The 21,387-nt window shown below is 41.9% G+C and overlaps 4 protein-coding genes across 4 annotated transcripts; 1 reads left to right on the top strand and 3 right to left on the bottom strand.

The window, feature by feature from the left end:
• Nucleotides 1-2,082: 2,082 nt before the first annotated feature.
• Nucleotides 2,083-3,220, bottom strand: LOC121054741 (tuliposide A-converting enzyme 1, chloroplastic-like). The gene has a single exon (XM_040525272.1). The coding sequence runs from the start codon at nucleotides 3,153-3,155 to the stop codon at nucleotides 2,193-2,195; it is 963 nt and encodes a 320-aa protein (XP_040381206.1). The 5' UTR covers nucleotides 3,156-3,220; the 3' UTR covers nucleotides 2,083-2,192.
• Nucleotides 3,221-7,025: 3,805 nt separating this feature from the next.
• On the bottom strand, nucleotides 7,026-11,029 carry LOC102717445. The gene is made up of 7 exons (XM_015838013.2): nucleotides 10,706-11,029; nucleotides 10,521-10,615; nucleotides 10,261-10,402; nucleotides 9,154-9,249; nucleotides 8,952-9,071; nucleotides 8,551-8,813; nucleotides 7,026-7,552 (listed from the first exon to the last, which is right to left on the bottom strand). Exons 1-7 carry the CDS (start codon nucleotides 10,875-10,877, stop codon nucleotides 7,442-7,444), a joined length of 999 nt encoding a protein of 332 aa, XP_015693499.2. The 5' UTR covers nucleotides 10,878-11,029; the 3' UTR covers nucleotides 7,026-7,441.
• A 2,072-nt stretch (nucleotides 11,030-13,101) lies between these two features.
• LOC102717166 lies at nucleotides 13,102-14,012 on the bottom strand. Its single transcript, XM_015838494.2, has one exon. It carries the CDS (start codon nucleotides 13,899-13,901, stop codon nucleotides 13,536-13,538), a length of 366 nt encoding a protein of 121 aa, XP_015693980.1. The 5' UTR covers nucleotides 13,902-14,012; the 3' UTR covers nucleotides 13,102-13,535.
• A 5,296-nt stretch (nucleotides 14,013-19,308) lies between these two features.
• On the top strand, nucleotides 19,309-20,864 carry LOC102716883 (cyclin-dependent kinase inhibitor 2). Its single transcript, XM_006656701.3, has 4 exons — nucleotides 19,309-19,749; nucleotides 19,838-19,908; nucleotides 19,980-20,213; nucleotides 20,402-20,864. Exons 1-4 carry the CDS (start codon nucleotides 19,357-19,359, stop codon nucleotides 20,478-20,480), a joined length of 777 nt encoding a protein of 258 aa, XP_006656764.2. The 5' UTR covers nucleotides 19,309-19,356; the 3' UTR covers nucleotides 20,481-20,864.
• The last annotated feature ends 523 nt before the right edge of the window (nucleotides 20,865-21,387 follow it).

Below are 21,387 nucleotides of genomic sequence, written 5' to 3'. Positions count from 1 at the left end.
GAAAAAAGAAAGTAGATGTTAGCCGTAAGCACTTAGATGTGTCAAGACAAACTTAAAACGGCGTCAGATCCAACAAACCGGTCCTATTTTGCTTAGTTAGACAACTAACCAATTATTAGGAACTTTTTTTTTTCTCCGTTGGAGCATAGAGTAATTTTTAGATCTATTATTTTTCAGGAGACCTCCTATATAGGATTTTTGGAGAGCCTATCCAAGATGAGTCTAACAATTAGACCTAAAACTGATTTTTGGTAATTAGACTATAAAACATATCTCTAACCGATTCCTAGGTCTATTCCCAATTGTACACATGTGCTCCTAATATATGTTATTCTGTTTTTGATTTCTTTTGGTGGGATATAATTTCTATGCCCAATTTTTTTATAGACCCAATACAAAATTTTGTGGCGTATAGTATTAGCATTCTTTTAGGAAAAGCCAAACATTATATTTACAAATAAAAGTTTTATATACATGTTCTTAGTGATCTAAGATTAAAGGCCGAAAAATAACTATGATGAACACATCCAAAATCAACTCTAAATTTAAGGCTAAAAATTAAAATTTTGGCTTATAAGCAAAAAGGCCCAAATTTATTTTTGGGCAAGTTTATACCATTGTATTCCAATTTGTAGGTTAAATTTAAACTTTTTGAAGAGTGACCAGTAGCACCTCTACCAAAACAAATCTCCATTTAACACGAGGTACCAGTTTGTGCATGAAAAAGAAACATCCATGTATTTATAAATAGCAGCTATATTTATAGATGCATGGACTAGCATAAATCTCTAATTTTCTACGAATTCGAATCCGAGTTCCTGATTTTTTTTTCTAACCGTAAATAAGAACCCTTCAAATCTCGTGAAAGCAACGCAGTGCCCCGTGGGAAAGCTTGGCCTTGACCCCTACACATGGCAAAAAAATTCCAATGGGAAATTTCAAAAACGTTAAACCCTATCATTCACAAAATTATTCCTACACCCTTGTGCAAATCCCTAACAGTCCGGGCTATAAACTAACCAATTTAAGTTTACCCGCGCGTGGTAGTTCCACGTGTGGCATCAATGCACAATATCTAGTAATATTACATGTCATTTCAAAATGAGTGAATTTAATATGTAGAACCAAAATTACATCCCCGTTATAGTGAACGAGCAATTTGCTAGTTTTATCCAAATTTTAAAAATGCTAGAAAGTCCAAATAAATTACTACAAGTAGTACTCAATTTCAAGTGCTATCTGGTGAACAAAGTTTGTGAAAACAATATAGATTACTTCATATTTTTTAGGGCATCACCAAAATGGGAAATAAACTTAAAAAACATTATTGCTTGGGATAGTATATACTTAAAAATATACTAAAGGTTATGCGTTATGCCAATAAATTCATGAGATGTTACATCATTTTCCCGGAGCAATCGATAATTTTATTAACTTCCCCACATTTTTCTAGGATTTTTACTATGTCTACATTTTTTGGAATTGTTTAATTTTCTGTTCTAACGCACCGTACCAAACCAAACCACGCGGAGTTCAAAATTTTAAAGTGCGAATTTCTCGTGATTTTCGTGATAACCACGCTGCCGCTGAAAACAACAACGATAGGCCAAACGGTTTTACAAACTCTGCTTCGCATTTGGAGTAGTGCCTTAATTTTTGTCATTTTATTTGTCTATACTCTAATACTGGAACTCCCATATTATAAGATTTTTTTATTTTGTTATCTATATATTAATTTATATATTTTATATATTCAGAAAGCTTATACTCACTTCGTCTTTACTTGTCACCGTTGTCACCGTTGCACCATTACTATTGTAACTTTGATCATTAATAACATTTAAATGGTCAGTCAATGCATTAATAACATTTAAATGGTCAGTCAATGATTTGGGAATGTTATACTGTTATATATTTATACCACACACATCACAAATATAACATATTTTTTAATATATATAATATTTTTATAAAAAACGAATGGTCAGAGTTTGCAAATCACAAATATAACATATTTTTTAATATATATAATATTTTTTAAAAAAACGAATGGTCAGAGTTTGCAAATGAACGATACGTGGTGTCAAATTTCCAAACGAACAGTAACCGATGTAAATTATTTAAAACCGAGGGAGTAATATATTTATTTTATTGTTTTCTTCAACTATGACACGCTCGCACCGTGCACCAAGTCAAGCGCGAGTGACGAAATCCACGACAAGGTCCATCATCTTCTCGGCCGCCGCCGTCCCGGGCCGCAGGAGGTGGAACACGTGGTCTTCCCCCGGCGTGTCCACCAGCTCGGCCTCCCCGGCCCACCGGCTCGCGACGAGCGCCGCGTGGTACGCACGCCCCTTCGCCGCCAGGAAGTCGTCCGCCGCCACGGCCACCATCGCCCTCTTGCACGGCAGCGCGGCGAGCGACGGCGCCCCCTCGACCGTCGGGCTCAGCCGCGGGTCGTCGACGCGGGCGTCGGGGCTCCCGCACATGAACCGCCACTCCCGGCAGATCCGATCCTCGAGCGCCGGGCCCATGGTGTTCGACGCGTCCCAGAAGTAGGGGTGAATCAGCGTCACGCCGGTGACCCCCGCGCCGCCCGGGAGGGGGTCGGCGGCGGCACGCATGGCCACGTTGTGCGCGATGTTCGCGCCCGCGCTGTCCCCTCCGAGGAACACGCGCGACGCGTCCCCGTGCGCGGCGAGCCACGGCTCTGAGCCGTCGCCGTCGCCGGCGGCGGCGGCCGCCCACGCGAGCGCCGCCCACGAGTCGTCGTACGCGGCGGGGAGCGGGTGCTCGGGCGCGAGGCGGTACTCGACGGACACAGCGACGACGCGGGCGCGGGAGGCGAGCGCGTTGAGGTAGCGGTGGTACGTCGGGGACGCGGCCGACTCGACCATGAAGCCGCCGCCGTGGAAGTACACGAGGATAGGCAGCCTCTCCCCGGCGGCGACCTCCGGCGGGAGGTAGAGCCGCACGGAGAGGTTGGTCGCTGGGTCGACGGTGACGTCCTTGGAGGCCACGCCAGTGGATTCGTCGAGGGACGCCGCGACAGCGTCGGTGCCGAGCAGGCGCTCCACGCGGCCGCTCGCGTAGACGCGGATGAACGGGAGGAGCTCGACGGAGACCACGTCGGCGGCGGCGGCGGCGGAAGCCATGTGGTGCGCCGTGCGCGTGCGGAGCTGGTGACGTGCTACTGCGATGGAGAGTAGAGTAGAGTGCGGTGCTGGGTAAGCGAAGCGATAGCTCTGTCGCCGTGGAATTTTATACTCGTAGGCCGTAGCAAGCACTGACTCACCAAGGGGAAAAGGACAGATTGCTGCTGTATTGACAACTCTCCAGCTGTCGAATTATATGTATTGTATTGACAGCAACGCTTCCGCTGTCGAGTTCTGTACACGCAAAATTGCAAGCACTGACTCCGCTTCTTTTTCTTTTATCTATGGAGGCCATACCAAAAGTAGAAGTAGGGTCACGTGGACGTTACATATTTAAAATATTAAACGTAGTAACTATAAAATAAATTTTAGATTTCGTTTGAAAAACACGAGATAAATTTTTTGAGTCTACTTGATCCGTCATTAGTACATGTTTGTTACTATAGCACTTATGTTAATTATGTATTAATTAGGCTCAAAAAATCCGTCTCGTGATTTAATGCTTCATTTAAGTGTCTAAAGATTCAATGTGATGTTTTTGGAAAAAGTTTTTGAAAACTAAACATGGCCTAAATTTTGGAGATTTAATGTTTCATTTAAGTGTCCAAAGATAAGATGTGATATTTTTAGGAAAAAATTTTGGAAACTAAACATGGCCTGAATTTTGGATCTAAAATTTTGATAGATCATCTTATTAAAAAAATTATGTCATTAATGATTTTGTTATGATTTGATTTACTATGGAAGTAACTTTAAACATAACTTATTACTTTATGTATTTGAAAAAATTGAATAAGACGAATTATTAAACATAAATATAAATATCAATGATGTCAAATATAAAATAAAAATGAGGAGAGTGCTACTGTTAGTGGCCATAACTCGTCGACTCGAAGCTGAAAGAACGTGGCGTCGGGAGCTCTGCAAAGCTCTGAAACCTCATGCAGCCCAGGACGGGACCGTAACTCCATGGGTTAGGTTCGAGCATTGAGCGTGTCATGGTATTTTGGGTGGCCTATAGCGTGTTTGGATTCTATACCCAAACTCTCCTCCTCCTTAACAATAACACTCCAGGAATAACAAGAATTGTATGTAAGAAGAATCTCTCGTAATTCAAAAACAACAGCAAGAACCTGCCTACGAGGTTGGAGAAGCCGACGGTCGTCCCGATCGATTGGATTTGGGCCGCATCTTCAGCTCCTTCATAGCAGAAAGTACCCTATCACCACTGCCATCATCACTCCGCGGAGCACGGGGAGCTCCGAATCATGGAGAGGCCCAGCAGAGAAAGAGCACGAGAATGCATGGGAGCTCAGGGAGGCGGAGGATTGATGGTGAGAGGAGAGGCGAAAGCAGTGCGATGTCTCGGGGAGATTTTTTTTTTTCTTTTACCATGTGATGGTTTTAGCTTAGGTCATAGCTTGGCGGGTTGAGGCCAGTGTGCTGTGGGCATGAGTGATTTTGGCTTGTGATTTTTGATTTGCTTGGACCCAACTAAGACCATTGGATTGGAGGATGCGTGGCCTACCCGGTGATCTCATGAGTCATGAGCTAAGACTGCTAGTTGAGACTATTTGGATTGGACATGCCTTTAGCCTTTAGGATACATACAAAGACGTCTTAGATGTTTCTCTCTATCACCACGCAAGTGAATATGATGATATATAGAAAAAAAAAGGAAAGAGAGACGCTGTGGTTATGCATGACATCGGTTCATTGTTGACTCTTAATATTTATTGAAGAAAAATTTGTTGCATAGTGTGGATAAAAATAAAACTAGGGCAACACAAAATTATTTTTTTGTATTGATTAATAAACTATACGTGACGCTATCATTATACTTTTGTACGTGATCTTACAAGATGGGTCTTAGTCATTAGCCTCGCCAGCGCCATTGGCATCTTCCTGTGCCGATGAGACCGAGGAGCCAAGGAGGGCGACATGTCGACATCTGCCTGTGATCGGGGGGAAGGGAAAGGGATAGGGTTGGCAAAATCCCCGTTGGGGACGAGGCCCTGGCGAGGACCCGATCCGACGGGGCCGGCGCCGGGGGGATTTTCTCCTCACGGGGAGTCGGGGCTGGGGCCCCGAAATATTCGGGGACAGAACCAGGGGGTATCTCTTACCCGCGGGGATCCCCGCGGGGCCCCGAAATTTCAAAAAAATAAATAAATAAAAGAAAAAAACCCCTGTTCTTGAGGACTGCTCTTGAGGATGAATTAGAATTGGTAATTGTTCTTTATGAATTTATTTGTTTGCAAGTTTTTACTTATTGGAGATAACTTGATGTGTGCTATATTGTTTTTTCAGGAGGATGGACAGCCTACTGTTGTTCAAGTTTAAGGATTTTAGTCCCTCACTGACTCAATGTTTCCTACTTTGATGCATGGGTTCTTTGATGCATGGGTTGATGCCTACATGGCAATGCAATAGCCTAATAAGACTTAATTATGTGCTTGTATTATTTAATTATATGCTTGTATTATTGTGGGACTGTCATTGTGCTTGTGTGATCTTGAACTATTGTGTCTTGTAAGATGTGGGTGTGAGCCTGTGAGGTACTGTTTTATTGAGTTGAACTTGCGATTTTAGATTTGTGATTTGTGCACACTACGTTTGTGAATTGTGATGTGATATTGTCATGTAATAGTGAGTTAGTGATCTTTTCTTCTATATTTATTGATGTTCTAGTTGTTTACATTTATACTTTCAGAATTGTGACTATTTTTTGGTGTATATAGATATATAATCTTGCGCTGATTGGATTGATATGCAACACGTTTCGGGAAATTTGGGGCCCCGGCGGGGTCGGGGGCAGGGCCGCAGGGCGAGATTTTTCCCCGAAAGGCAATTTGCGGCCGGGTTCAGGACCGTTCCAGCACTCCCTAGCCCCGCCCCGCCCCGTTGCCAACCCTAGAAAGGGAGAGAAGAGGATGTGTTTCTCTGTTCACGCATGAATCTCAAAGCAATCCCGATCCTTCAAAATTCGTGTGAATAGCGGGTAAAATCTGCCGTGAGATGTAAACGCAGTCCCCGAAAATTCGGTCCATCTAAGCCGAGAAATAGATTCGGTCTATAGGAGACCAGGATCAGATTCAGTCCATCTAAAGCCTACAAACTGTTTGTTCGGTCTATCTAGGCCCATGGAAAGATTCAGCCTGTAAACAGATTCGGCCTATCTAATTCCAGAACAGGTTCTGTTCATCTAAGTTGGCGACCCGGCACGTTCCAACTTTTCGTTCCGAGGTCACGAGGAAAATAACGAACAGATTTCGCGGAAAGAACGGCCATGTTAAGCGTCCGGCCTAAACAACATAGTGAAAACTTCTATACGTGGCAGAGAACAGAGAACGGAAAATAAATCTGCTACAAAATGTTGGAGAAATCATTTTGTTGGAAAAGATGTCTAACTAACCGAGTAAGTAAAAGCATTCATGAATTGGGCTGCGCTGTTATGTTAGATCTGATTTTTGTGACAGCAATTTTATGATATAATAATAGAATCACTACAGAGTTAGATATTTAACATGATCAACTTCTGTACAGAAATTTTTGGAAAAAATATACATTGGTTAGCATTTTAGGAAACATGCACGTAAAAGCCGAGAAATAATCAGTGTCAAAAGAATGCACACCCTTCAAAACACTATCAAAATCAAACTAGCCTCATCTTTTGGCTATTGATAAGCACGAGCCAAAACGTTTATTAACGATTAGAAACTTAATTTGTAGGTAAAACTTCTTTTTTGTTCTTAACGATTTAGAAACAAAGACTGAAAACATAAACTATGATAAAAAAAACCCAAAATCAACTCTAAATTTAAATTTTAGAATTTAAATTTTCGTTTATAAGCATAAACATATGCCGAAAGATGGAGGAGCGGAGTATCAATTTTTTTCATCATCGCCATCACCCGCTCAGCCCTATTCAAATCAAACTGGAGTGCCAGTGGAATGTCAAAATTGTTAAGCATCACTATTACCCGGCTATCAAGACAGCTACAGAATAGGTACCGGGCAGGCAAACACAATGATTTCACCTTGAATAATTTGTACTCTTTCTCTACATTTTCTTCCTAGAAAAAGAGTTTGCCACCAGCCGTCCATCAAAAAATACACCAGCTATCTCACATGAACTCTAGCTAACCGACTAAACTAATCTAAAGTCTACGAAACAAACGAAAAAATGGTATATGAGTTTGTGGAAATGTACCAAATTTGAATGCAGCATTGCACATCCGAAAGAAGCTCCTGCAGGCAATAGATATAGATAGCCTGTAGGCAGCTCATACAGCGATGACGCCTGCCATCCATGGCACAACAACGGGAGCAGATGGATGAGCATCTCTGTACGACTCAGAATACCTGTCTTTGAAGTTCAATTTAGGGTGATCAGCCTGCAAGCATGCAACAGTGCATTAGTAGTAAGTACTTTGTTGTTGTTAGGCAGAATGCGTCTCGATATTTAAGATCAAACACAAAATGCAGGTTCATGTGAAATGAATTGTCAGTGAAATAATCCACAAATATATAGAAAGAACATATGTTCTTAATCATTTTAAGTTTGCGTCTTGTATGAATGAAATTAATTTTCCAATATATATTGTGAATAACATGTGTTGCACGTGCACGGTTACAAGTCCATAAAAACCTCTGGTGAACAAATGGACAATCCTATTTGTGCATGTCAAAAGCAATAGGAGTGATGCGCTTTAAGATAATTAGATTGGAAATATTGCAATCTGGTGGCCTTCATCAGCAAAAGAAAAATGATGAAAGAAATATCTCAGTTTCACAATACATTATAAAGGAACACATAAACGATCAACTTCCATGTTGCAAAACAAGACTAATGTCAAACAACCATGAGTTCAGTGGAGTGTTCAACATACCAACCACGCAAGCTTATTGAAAATAGATTTAAAACAAAGCAATTCGTGTATTTCAACACACCACTACTCCACTTCCCTCAATATTTTTCAGAGGATTAAATCTTTCAATTCTAGCTCTAGTGATTCATATAATAAGTGCAAATTTAATATCTGATTGAATAATTGCCTTGTCATCTGAAATATCTACTATTTAGCTTGTCACCAAATGTTGGTTTGGTTTGTTTGGCCGACAAAACAAACAAAGCCATCACAACCAAGTTACAAACAGAGGCCAGGCTCTAAGATATGCATGCGAACTTCTAAAGATATCCACCAATTAGAATCTAAAGTCTGCTGACATTTTAAATATATAGAGAGAAGTAGTTTTATGTGAAGGACATAGAAGGAACTGATGACCCTCTTAATTTTTAGGTATAATTTTCAGAATTAACATCACCAGAGCAGCACAAGTACCCTAAGGACTACAGTTTTGACCATTAAATATAAAGACACGATGGTAATACCTGTTTCAACCAGCACTCCTGATGCTTGTGTTCATATTTATCTGGCGAGTAGCATCCATACTCCGATGGACAATAAACCCATATATTGCACTTCAATGCTCCTGGTCTGGCCCTTCTAGCCTGATCAAGACAAGCTTGGCAGCAATCAGCTGCACTTTCTTTATGGTGTGTTAATCCCCATCGAACAGCAGCACCACCATAATCAGTATGTAGTTGTGCATTGCATTCAGGGGGTAAAGGTGGACCCGCTATTATCTCTTCTTCTGCAACATTGATACATATCAAAAGCAAATCAGCCAAAAAAAATTTCCCAGCAATTTAAACTCCAATCAAAAGGAAAACCAATATGTCACGATATATGTGCAAAATAGTATCTTTATGAATGGTGGAAAGGAAATAACCTTCTGGTTCATTTTCAGGCTTGTCGTTATGTTCAGTATGCCATACAATGAAAGGTATCCAAAGACCATTATCCTCCAATAGCATACGCCAATTAAATTCCAACGCTCGTTTCAACATCCCTAAATATTGGAATATACAGCATTATTCAAGACGAAAAAAAAAACTATGTATGAGTATAAAACGACAAATAAGCTCACATACTTGATTCCTCAATAGAGAGGCCTGATATTGACAAATTCTGAGCAGATGCACTTCTTATATCTTTCAGCTTCTCTGCACGCCAGGACTCTAAAGCTTCTGCATAAATCACAAAAGAATTTCTAAGTTTTATGTAATAAAGACACGGAATAAATAACCCCTTGCACCTGGATGCTCAATATGATAGCACTTTTTTTATGGAAAACCAAATCATATTATCAATCTTGCAATTCACAAATTTGCAAGACAAACTTCCACAACCCTAAATGTGCAACAAACAAAACATTTCCTTCACTCGGTAAATTATGGAATCAGTATCAAACCTATAAAATACAAGAACCATAGACATTGCAACACAAATAGAATTACAGAACCATTTGATAACATAGAACAATGTCAAATACCACCTAACAAACCTACATTGTCCAGCTCATCATGGCATCATTATGCCATTATTTTTCTTGTCAAAAGATTAACTCATAACCACATCTTACAAGACCCTATATGAAAAGGAATCTGCACTGGTAGTTCAATTCTGTGTTCACATGCACAAAAGTAAATACAAAAAAAAAGTAAGGAACAGAAAGCATCAGCATAGGAAGCACACTTCAGCTTCAAGTCGATGGAAAAGAATACAGGAAAGGCAAACAAAGTCCAGAAGGTAGCTTTTAGTCACACCTTTTAATTAAAAGGGTGACATACCAAAGATAGAACACACTGTTTTGTTACATTTTAGAATTTGTTGGTTCCATATAAAAAAAAAGAAACCACGAATTAAATATTACACTTGGAACAAGCAAATACTAGAATCCTGTATTGTATTCACCCAGCTAGTCAAATGGAACAACAGCTCTCACCCATTTAGTCAAGTGGAACACTGAGCAAGTCAAAAGTACATACACCTCTAAAACAATACAATGATATAACTTTTTTTTATTTTTCTGTGAGGAACATAACATATGATGCCAAATCATAGAGGAGCGCAAAATTCCACTCTTAGAGCTATAAAAATGGAAGTGCCGCACTCCAGAGGCACTAGGACAATAACTCCCATGTACTCAGTATCCATATGGCAAGTTGGCAACAAATACAAGCATAAGACTACAGTACCTCGTTGTTCGGTCGTGCTACTGTTCTCCCCCAAATCAAGCAGCCTATTTAGAATCTCATATGAAACCTTCTGCTTCAGCTCGAGTGGCAAATCCTTCCGTCTCTTCTCTTCCCTAGCGAACACCTTATCTAGCTTCTTCACCTGCTCACACCCAATGGAAATCATAAACGGATCGTACCAAAAATATAAAATAGCAACACCAATTAAAATCCAACAGAACAAGTAATTTGTAGGTGAAGAATATGACGAATCGTCATACCGCCTCCACGAGTTCGACGGGCACGGCCGCGCGGCGAATCCGGATCGACTCCTCGACCAGCCTAATCTGCTCCTCCGAGTACTTCACCGCCACGCCTAAAGCAACCGCGCCAATGTGAGCACTAGGCTGGATCAAAGCAATCGGAAATAAACCAACGAGCTAGCTACGAAGCTTAATTAGCGCACGTCTGGGCGGCGGGGAGGCGAAGTGGCCGGGGGCGGAGTAGAGCGAGCGGAGCACGAGCAGCACGGCGACGAGGTTCCCGAGGCATACGGCGACGGTGACGCGCCGGTACGTGCACCACCTCGCCGCCGAGCGGCTTCCGAGCGCCGCCGCGGGCCCTAAGCTCCTCATCATGACACCGCCGCCGCCGCCGCCGCCGCCACTGCCGCTACCTCCACAGCCAGTACCATCCTACCGCCGCGACGGTCCCTCCCACCACCGCGCTAGGGTTTCGCGCCGCCGCCAAGCACGAGCTGCGGCGCGCGCGCGTTCGCTTCGGAGGAGCGGCGCCCTTTCGGCGGAGAAAGTGGGGGAGGGTGGAGGAGGAGCCGGGGATTTGGGGAGCAGCGAGGCGGCGAACGGTAACTTCACCTTAGACGGTGACGCGAGTCCGACCTACCCCTTACTCCCTGACACGTGGGGTCCTGAGGATCCCTGTCTTGTGGGTCCCGCGCACCATAGTTGATGGTGCGTGGGGCTCACGGGTCGCCTGCCTGGTGTGGTGGGCCCGAGTCAGGCCATCTGTTTGGTTTTGGGTTGCCGTGCGTGATGGAGTGGGTGTAAGGGGACACGTGGACGGCCGTGATACGAAATGAACTTTAAGGTATAATGAAGTAATCTTTGAGATAAATATTTGAGTGCAAATAAATGGCATAAATAAATATTTGAGTACTGGTAAGATGTTAAATATTTATTCTAGACGGATTATGTGCGTAACTTTTATGTATGTTCTTTTTATGAAATCCACTGTTTAAGAATTTGGAAAACATGTTCACAAAATCCAAAGTTCACAATTGGAAATGAACGGAACGTGCGAGTACGACTGTGCGCGCCTGCAGGCTGATAGGAATTTAGTGGCAGGGTGTGTTCTTCTGGGATAACTAATGACGAAGGATGAAAAATAAAAAATTATTTATTTTGTAATCAAAAATTATTTTTAATAGATGTCTAATGGTATAAACGATATAATTAAGTATTATAAAGTTAAAATCTAAAATATGATATGATTAACTTTACCGTAAAAACTTTTTACAAATAACACACTCGTTTAGTAGTTTAAAAAATGTACACACAAAAGCTAAGAAAAATCAACTGAAAGAGATCACCCGTGGTACAGAGACCGAGCAGATTGGCTTTGCAGTCGTGGGATGGTTGGAATGTTTCTTTTAGTATCAGAGCAAGTTCAATAGAGCCAACTGCTAGCTCTAATTCATCTATAATCAATTTAATAATCAATTCATACAATAGTTATCTATAAAACATCAATACATGGTTGCACATGTCATACATATATTTTGTCTTAAAACCCATGTGCAGCTGGCTAAAAATTAGTAGCACACCTCTAACCCACCTTTTTTCTCTTCTCTTTTATCTATTTATCCTTATATTCCTTATTCTTTATAGATGATTTGTAGCATGCTATCGTGACTGCTCTCATGGCGTAGGAGCTGCCGAGCTGGCTGACAGGCTGAGCTAATGATTTGGTAATTTGGTGGATCAGAGAGTGTGTGCGTCGTAAACTGTTTCTCTCTCTTCGGAAAGAAGAAATAATATGGGTTTTTTGGTTGATGAAAAATAAAAATTATCTGATTTTTATATTTATTTAATAGTATAAATGGTAAAATTAATTATTATAAAATTAAAAGTCTACTATATAAAAATAAGATAATGATCTTCTCATCTAGCAGTCCGATAAATGTGCGTGTAAAAGCTAAGAAATAATTAGATGAAAAAGATCGCAGCCTAAATCAAATTATTATGAAACTGGAAAAAGAACATGGCCAGGCTGCAGAAACTTTCATCGCAAGGATTGTTTGTGTACGATCACACAAGGCCACATGGGTAGCCCTTGTTATGGGCTTCTGGAGTATTAGGTGATCACTGATGCACAAGGCCCATGGGTCGTCTGCTCGTACAACACAAAGCAGCAGCAACCGGAGCAGCACTGCAGCAGTCAGCAGCGTCGTCCATGACGCATCGCGCAACAGCTTGCACACATCCACACCTATCAGATCTAGGCCGCGTTCGACTAGGCTGCTAAGATATCTAGCTATTTTTTTTTACACGCACATTTTTCAAACTACTAAACAATATATTTTTTTAAAAAAAATTATAGAAAAGTTGCTTTAAAAAATCATATTAATATATTTTATATTTTTTAATAATTATTAATTAATTATGTACTAATTTATTACTACGTTTTCCGTGCCGGATAACTAACCCTTCCCACGCCACTGTCGAACGCAGCCCTAATGTAACGTGTAAACACATGTTGTTTATGATAATTGAGATTAAATGATTTAAGAATTATATAGATTAAATAGTTATGTAAGGATAAAATTGACCGAGTTAATTATACAACCAAAAAATACTTATTTTAGGAAACGAATGCAGAAATCCTCACACGCACAAAGGGAAAAAGAAAACTAGACAGCCATGGCAGTAGCAAGCAGTAACTAACACCAGTGAACTTGAGAAATACGAACAGCAATGCACTATGATCAGCCATTCAGCCGACGAACAAATAATTCGCAAGGAAAAAAAACACGCATATCAGAAATTCAGAATTATAAGAACGCCTGATCAGTCTAAGAACAAAAACAAGTTTCAGTCTCAGCTTTGCGAGGCAGCGATTTCACAGTTCGGTACAGTCTCTCATAGCCTGTGCGGCATTTCGACAAACACGTCGCGTGCACGTCTAAATGCCAGGGGGAAAGACCTGAAGAGTAAATAAGCATCGATCACAAATCGCGGGACTGCGAGTACGGGGGGGAAATTAGCCGGGAGATCGAGCTATTTGGTGTCATCGGTGGTGGCGGAGGCGGCAGGGTGGGCGGCGAAGATGCGGCGGAGGTGGGAGGCGAGCACGCCGGACTCGTCGGCGTCGGCCTCGCGGTGCAGGGTGTCCTGGAGGTCGCGCATCCGGAGGGAGAGGTCGCTCTGCTCGCGGCGGAGGTCGGCGTTGTCGTAGGCGAGGTCGCGGAGGCGGTGCTTCTGGCCCAGGGACCGCAGGCTCATCATGAGGACGCCCGCCATCAGGAGCAGCTGCACGAACCCGTCCTTCCGCTTCGCCGCGTTCTCCAGGAAAGTCAGCGGCCGACGGCGCGGCGCTCCCCCGCCGCCTCCGGCAGCGGCGCCGCCGCCCGTGAGATCCGCCATCCCTCGGGACCCTCTGTGGTGGGATGGTGCTGCTGCTCCGACTTGGTGGGTTCCCTTGGGTGCTCGCGTCGTGGGAAACGGACCAGGCCGATTGCGATTCGCGAAAGGGAGTTTAGGATAATTTGCCATCCTTACTCCTATCTTCCTATCTGTCACTTTTTTCGTTAACTTTAACTATTTATCATTATTTTATAGGTTTTATTGATTCAGTGTTATTTTTATTTAGTTTTGCAAGATTATAGCTATATAGGATCTCTTCTTGATAATAATTATTTTTAATTGTTAATTTGAATTTAAAATTTTGTAATATTTTTACATGTAACCCATTTACCTATATTGTAATTGTACTTGTTCATAAATCAAATTCTAGATACTTCTAAATTGTATTTATATATTGAAAATTATTACAAATAAAAAATTGATATCGAGGAAAGAGTCCATCTATAAATATAATTTGTGCACAACTAAAATTTTAGTTAAAAAGAATCAGATTAGAAATACAATTTAAGATTTAAAAATAAAAAAGGATCCATGTGTAAATTAAGAGAAAATATCCATATATAAATACTATTTAGAAGTATCTAGAATTTGAATTATAAATTAAATATTATGTAGAAAAAAGTTTATGAACAAGTACAATTTAGAATATAGGTAAATGGGTTCCATGTAAAAATATAATTTAGAAAATTTTAAATTCAAATTAACAATTAAAAAATAATTATTATCATGATAAGAGATCTTATATAGCTATAATCCTACAAAACTAGACAAAAGTGCCATCAAATCAACAAAACCTATGAGATCAGTGGCAAATAGTTAAATTTGACGAAGAAAGTGGCATTTAAAAATGCCCCTCCCAAGAGGATGGCAAATCATCCAAAGTCCCTTCGCGAAAGAGAAGGGATTCCATGATATTTTTCTCAAACTCGGGGATGCAACTGCATATTTGCGGGCTAATGCACCTTTCGATTCGCCCCGTACCGAGTGGTAATAGATCTAAGTTTTTCTATATAAAATTTATAGGTTGGGGTTTAAAACAAAGTGGGCTAAAATTTTATATGTTTAAGCTAAAAATATTTAAGGGTTCAGTAGAGTTATGAAAAGACCCAATAGTCTTAGCCCATTATCACCCTACAGACCACGAACCTTGACCAGTGATGACTCCTGCAGAGTCCTTGGCCTGTGACGCTTGTTTCGGTTTCGATAGCTGTAGTTCTTTTGCACATGGAAGTCACAAGCTCTTCAAACATCACTTAATAATTTATAAGAGTCTTCAGTTATAGAATCTATAAAATAAAGCATAAGCCAAAAAAAACTTAGTTTTTCTAAATTTTAAAAAGTTGACTTCCTTAAACAGTACTTAATGGGCTAGCAAAGATGGTGTGAGCTTGTGGATACAACCCAAGGAGGCCAATGCCACTTGGAGCAGGTGGACACCAACCCCTGTTGTCATGCACCCCATAGGGCAACACGAACCCAAGGAGAAACTGATGGGTGCCTTAAGGAGAACGACAGGGGCGCGTGCCCTGCCATGCAGTTTTACTAGTATTCTGATGCTACTAGCAATTTGACTTTTCGCTCTTCATTGTGTCCACCAATGTTCTTGTTGTTATTGTCACTGCTATTGTTACCCTTATCGTCGCCGCCACCAAAGATGTAGATAGTGGGGCACCGGAAGCAACCGAGACAATCGTGGTTTGCGCCTTCTGCTCGTTGCCTAGGCAAAACTGCTCGGGGGAAGAGGTCGTTGTGAGCTGAGGCAAAGTAGGGCAGCATCGAGGCGCTTGCAATTTTTAGTCGTGTTGGAGAAGAATGAATTGACATTAGAGACAGGGTGGCCGATGTTGTTGAGTGCATCGACTGCCATCTTCATGCGCAAGTAGACGGGGTGGCTGATCTTCCGTTTCAATCCAATGGTTGTGGGATATCTCAAATTCACAACACTATAACTCTATGCACTAGCATGACCTTGTTCCAAAACTTATACCGAAGTGTCCTGTCATGTCTTGGATCCATTCATCCTCATCTGACCCTATATTTACGGGGGGAAAATGTGTCACCAAGGATTCTGATGATACATGTTTTTCAATCAGACTTGAACTTTCAACAATTATAAACTGAAATATCCTCAGCAACCAAACTCATGATACAAGATGGGATATTGTATTACAACAAAAAAAAGTTTTGTGAGCAAATTCATAGTATACGTAAGCTTTGACAATCCAGAATCCTAGCAAGTAGTAATAAAATGAAAACTGGAGAAGGGTGTGCAGTTTGCTATTTGGAATTAGACAGCTCCATCAGATTTTAAGCTTTTGGAAAAGGACACGTAGTACCCAGCAAATATGAAATACTCGCTAAGTTAGAAGATGTTGGTAAAGACTAGCGGAATGCAGCTTTGCAACCAAACTCAGCAGCAGCTATCAAAAATAACGTGGACCGATGGAGCCAACTTGTATGACAGTGAGCAGTGACATATAAACATATACATCATTATATATATGCTACGTAAATGGTTAATATATGTTACACCTCTCATATGCATAATATTTTAAATTTTTTATCACAACTGACTATAAATCTAAATATATTTTTCTACTGACTACAAACCTAAATATATATATATATTTTTATCTCCTTCGTATAAGAACAAATACCATGTGATAATTATTAAAACCGCTTAAGTTACTTGGCGTATAGCTCTAAAACACGTTGGTCTGTCCTTGGTGGTGCAAAGTTACTCGAGTATTCTGTCACTGTGCTTCGATGAGCAGCGAAGCGAGACAGTGCCCCCACCGGTTCTGCGCCAATGTCGCTCGTCGCGCCAGCCCGCAAGAAGGACCTGTTCGGACTTTGCGCGACACACGGGTGGATCTGCCACGGAAACTAGGGACTTCAGGACTTCAGTCATTCCTACCTCTGTGTCATTGAAGTTCTCGTAATTCTTGTTATAAAATTTTTAGTATTACTAAAGAGATATATTGATAGGCTTTTTATTTAGTCTCGGAAATCAATATTTTTTTAATTCGTCGCTGACGCCACAATGCCATGTTCGCAATGTACACTTTAGACTGACCAGGCTACAGTATCGCACGTCTCTTCTATCGCCGGCCACACTGATCTTTCTAGCCTGGACAAACCCAACCAGAGTGATTTTATATTTTTTGTACTGTTGAAAACACTATCTTCTCGTGTTTTATTGACTTACGAGACGCAGCCAAAGTTGAAAGTGTAAAACTTTTTTTTTTTGGCTTACGGCTTTTCTTCATAGCATTCTATTTTTCATCCCTGATCCCTAATCTTAAACCACCAATAGTAAATATTACTTCCGTCCTAAAATAAATTTATTTTCCAGTTGTTAGATACAATGTAAGTTGACTCTTCGTCTTATTTAAAATTTTTTATGATTAATATTTTTATTGTTACTAGATCATTTATGTGTGATTAATTTTTTAAGCTTTTTTACAAAGTTTTTTAAATAAGACGATATTCAAACAATGGACACAGAAATAAAAAAATAAAGTTATTACGGGATGGAGATAGTATACTAATTAACTTTGTATTTTAATAGATAATTTTGGCTTATGGCTTTTAATCGTTTGAGTTGTCGATTTTTGAATTTTGAATTCTAAGCATTTGATTAGCTCTGAAATAATTGGAATAATTAAAATCATGTGAATCAGTTAAAAAATCTTATATTTTGGTACATAAAAATAATTATATTTTGTAAATGATTTTTGAGTAAGATTTTGTAAATGATTTTGGCTTACAAATCAACTTTAGAGCATCTCCAACAAGAGGCCAATCTAATTCCTAAAAATTAAATTTTAGCATTAAAGAATAAAAATAGACTCCAGCAGCTGACCAAAAATACTCCTAAAATTTTAGCACCCCTAAGCATCGGAGTTTTTTTACCCAAATTTTGGCCTTGTCATGGGACTCCCAATCTCACATTTTTTGCGTCATTTTTTCATTGCCGCCATTTTTTCATTCTGTCCGTGCACGAGAGAAGAAATCCATTGTCGCCATCTCTCCATCCATCCACCATCGCCGCCCCTCCCCTCTCTCCCACAACTGGTCGCCGGCGCCGCCCCATCCACCAGCCGGCCACTGGCACCTCCTCCTCCTCCACCTAAACCACCGCCGCTCCTCTAAAATTATCTTTGGATGTAATATATATTTTTGAATTCTGAATGAGTTGTTAGTATTATTATGTTTGACTCGTGCATATGCTGGAATGATTGTTGCAAAGGGCTACAATGATGAATTGGCATATTTAAAGTTTTTGGGACTATATTTTTAGGCACCTCTTAGAGATGGGGATATTTTTTGAGCCCAAAATTTATTGGCTAGCCTCCAATCTATAATTTTTGGGACTATATTTTTGACACCTATTAGAGATGCTCTATCGAGCCAAAACATAGAGGCCTTGTCAACCAGTTTCAGAAATCGTTTACAAAGGAATTTGAATTCTTGGTAAATCTGTTTAGCTTTCGTCGGTGTAACCATTTATGGTTCTGCTCATTTTTGCCTGACCATTTTTCCGTACGTGCATACTTCACGAAATGTTAAACGATGTATTTTTATAAAAGGTTTTTCTATATAGAACTTGATCATTTCATAATTCTAAAGTAGAATTTTAATTTAGTACTGGTTAGTTATATTGTTTATATCATAAAATACTTATAAAAAATAATCTTCCATATAACGAGAGAACGCAAAGTTAACGCTAATATCTTTTGGAGTACTTGTAACTAACCCTTATTTGGCAAGTGAAACCCTAGTGATCACTGTCCGTACAAACGGCTACTACTTTCCACCACCATATTTTCACTTATAATAATACTTATAAGCTTAAATTTAAATTTTAAACTTTAAATTTAGAATTAATTTTAAGGTTTTTCATCAAAATGTATTTTCCAGTTTTAAATTTTAGTTCATTAATATATATATTATCTATATATTATTTTTTGTTGGAAAATATTTGGTTCAATCACACCCTTCGATTTGATTGCAGGGGTGTACGTACTGTACTCCACAACTCCCTCGTCGGCTCGTCGCACGGCGTACGTGAGCGGTGATGAGCCCACGCGCCGCGCACCGCACCATTACCCTACGCCTCGTCACGTCACAACAGTTGCCGCATTTACTTTTTCCCCCGAATTTATTAAATAAAAAAACACGGGCCCCGGTCACGCACGCCACACGTTGGAAAATATTTAAATTCGAAATCCGAACCGTCCGATCCGCTCGATCGCTGGCGGCTTTCATTTTTTCCCAACGGTTGGATCCCGTGTCACGGAATAGACTGGCCGTTGGATCCGTATCTGGCCGCCACCCCCGCGCCGCGCCGTCCTGTATTTGTAGACGCGGCGGCCGGCTAGCCGGCGAGCGATACCGTCGGTTGGTGGCGGTGGCGGGCGGCCGGGGCGGGGCCGACGGGTTTTTTGCTCCGATGGGGAAGAAGCGCAGGGGCGCCGCTGGGGTGGTGGTCGGAGGCGCCGTTCGGAAGAGGGAAGGCACGGCGGCGAAGAGGAGGAAGGCGGTGGCGTCGGTGGGGAGTGCGGAGGAGGATGTTTTGTTGGGTCGTGGCGGCGGCGGGGAGGGAGAGGTCGACAGGGGGGACGGAGGCTGCTATCTGCGTCTGCGGGGCAGGAGGCTGTGCCGCGTGGCGGCCGCGGTGCTGTCGCCGGAGCCGCTCGGTACTCCGGGGGTGGAGGAGTTGTTGGGCGGTTCCGGGGAGGAGGATATGGCGGGGACTGGGGCCTCGCGCAGCGCCAGCACCGCGACGTCGGAGGACGCCGGCGCTATGGAGAGGGTTGAGAGGAGCGGTGGCGCCGACGAGGAGGTGAGTGAAGCCCTAGAATCCTTCCACGACTCGAGCCGCGCGCTCTCTGCTCGGCCGCTTCCATCTCGCTGAATTATGCGGTTTGCAGGTTTGCAAACAGGCAGGCGGGGATCGCGACGAGGAGAGCTCCGTCGGCGACTCCGGCTGCGGCCGCGAGAGGTGAGCTCCTCTCGGAATCCCGACGAGATTGATGGCGATTCTCAACCGAATTATCGCAATTCTCAATCCAGGAGGGAGACGACGCCGTCGAGCCGCCCGCCGGGAGACTCGAGCGACGCGGACACACCCCACGAGCCCCAGGAGCAAAAGTGCAACCACGGCGGCCGGGCCCGGAGCACGACGTCCTCAGCGGCAATTCACGCGCCAGAGAGGACGAGGAGCACCAGGATTCCACCGGCGGCGGCAGAGATCGAGGAGTTCCTCGCCGCCGCAGAGATGGCCAGTGCCGAGCGCTTCGCCGCCAAGTGAGTGGTGACATATATTCAGTTCACCAGCTTTCCATTCACCGGCTCGCCGCCGTAGCGCGTCGTCGTAACTCGTACGTCGTCGTCGACGTCAAGATCGACCAGCCGTGTGACACGCTCACACGCATGGCGCGCGGCCGCATCGGAGCTAACGTTGCTCTCCTCCTCCTCCTCCTCCTCCTCGCCAGGTACAACTTCGACGTCGTGCGCGGCGTGCCGCTCGACGGCGCCGGGCGGTTCGAGTGGACGGCGGTGGGCAGCGGCTGAGGAGCGCGAGGCTCCGCAGAGTTGCAAAGCGAAGGCTGGCCACGCATGGTAAATAAAAGCAGCGAGGAACCAGGAAAAAAAATAAAAGTAGGGCTAAGTTACTGTAGTCTTAATTATTTTTGAAATTTATAGGATGATTTTAAACAATTTTTAGAGGATCATGGCCTATGAATTTAGGTCTAGGGCTCGAGCGATGATTGTCATAGCCTCCTAGGCCTTTACCGCCCCTGAATAAAAGAGATTTCATTCAGCTAATAATTGAAAATCCAAGTAAATAAAGAGAAAATGAAAGGATAAATAGAAAGAGAATCAGAAGAGTTTCATTTATTAGTAGCCTGCCCTGAACTATGTTGATCTGGTGACTATGTTACTTGCTGTAAATAAGTTAAGACCTCTGATTTTCGTTTTTGTTTATGTTTATAAGTTAAACTTTAAATTTTTAATCTCAAATTTAGAGTTTAGTTTGAGGTTTCTTCACCGAAGGTTATTTTTCAGCCTTGGCTTTTAGATCGCTAAGGATACGTATATAAAATATTTATTTATAAATTATTTTTGTTTGAAAATATATCACCCCACAAGTTCATGCATGCCGCTAGTGTCAGAAGTCACTACAGTTTTTTTAATTTTTTGGATAATGTGTAATAATTTTGATAACTATTTAGGTAACTAGGCTGGAGGGATGAAAATCAGTCTGCTTACTATTCAAGCCATTCCATGTGACTTAGGCCGAGTTCGGCTGGGGGTGTTAGTTAACTTAGCCCCGACGCGAAAAACGTAGTAATAGATTAGTATATGATTAATTAATTACTAATTAGTAAAAAAATATAAAATAGATTAATATGATTTTTTTAAACAACTTTCCTATAGAAAATTTTTGTAAAAAATATACCGTTTAGCAGTTCAGGAA

Source organism: Oryza brachyantha, chromosome 6, assembly GCF_000231095.2.
Source record: "Oryza brachyantha chromosome 6, ObraRS2, whole genome shotgun sequence".
In the NCBI taxonomy this organism is placed as follows: Eukaryota; Viridiplantae; Streptophyta; class Magnoliopsida; order Poales; family Poaceae; genus Oryza; species Oryza brachyantha.
This window is presented reverse-complemented; position numbering and strand designations above follow the sequence as displayed.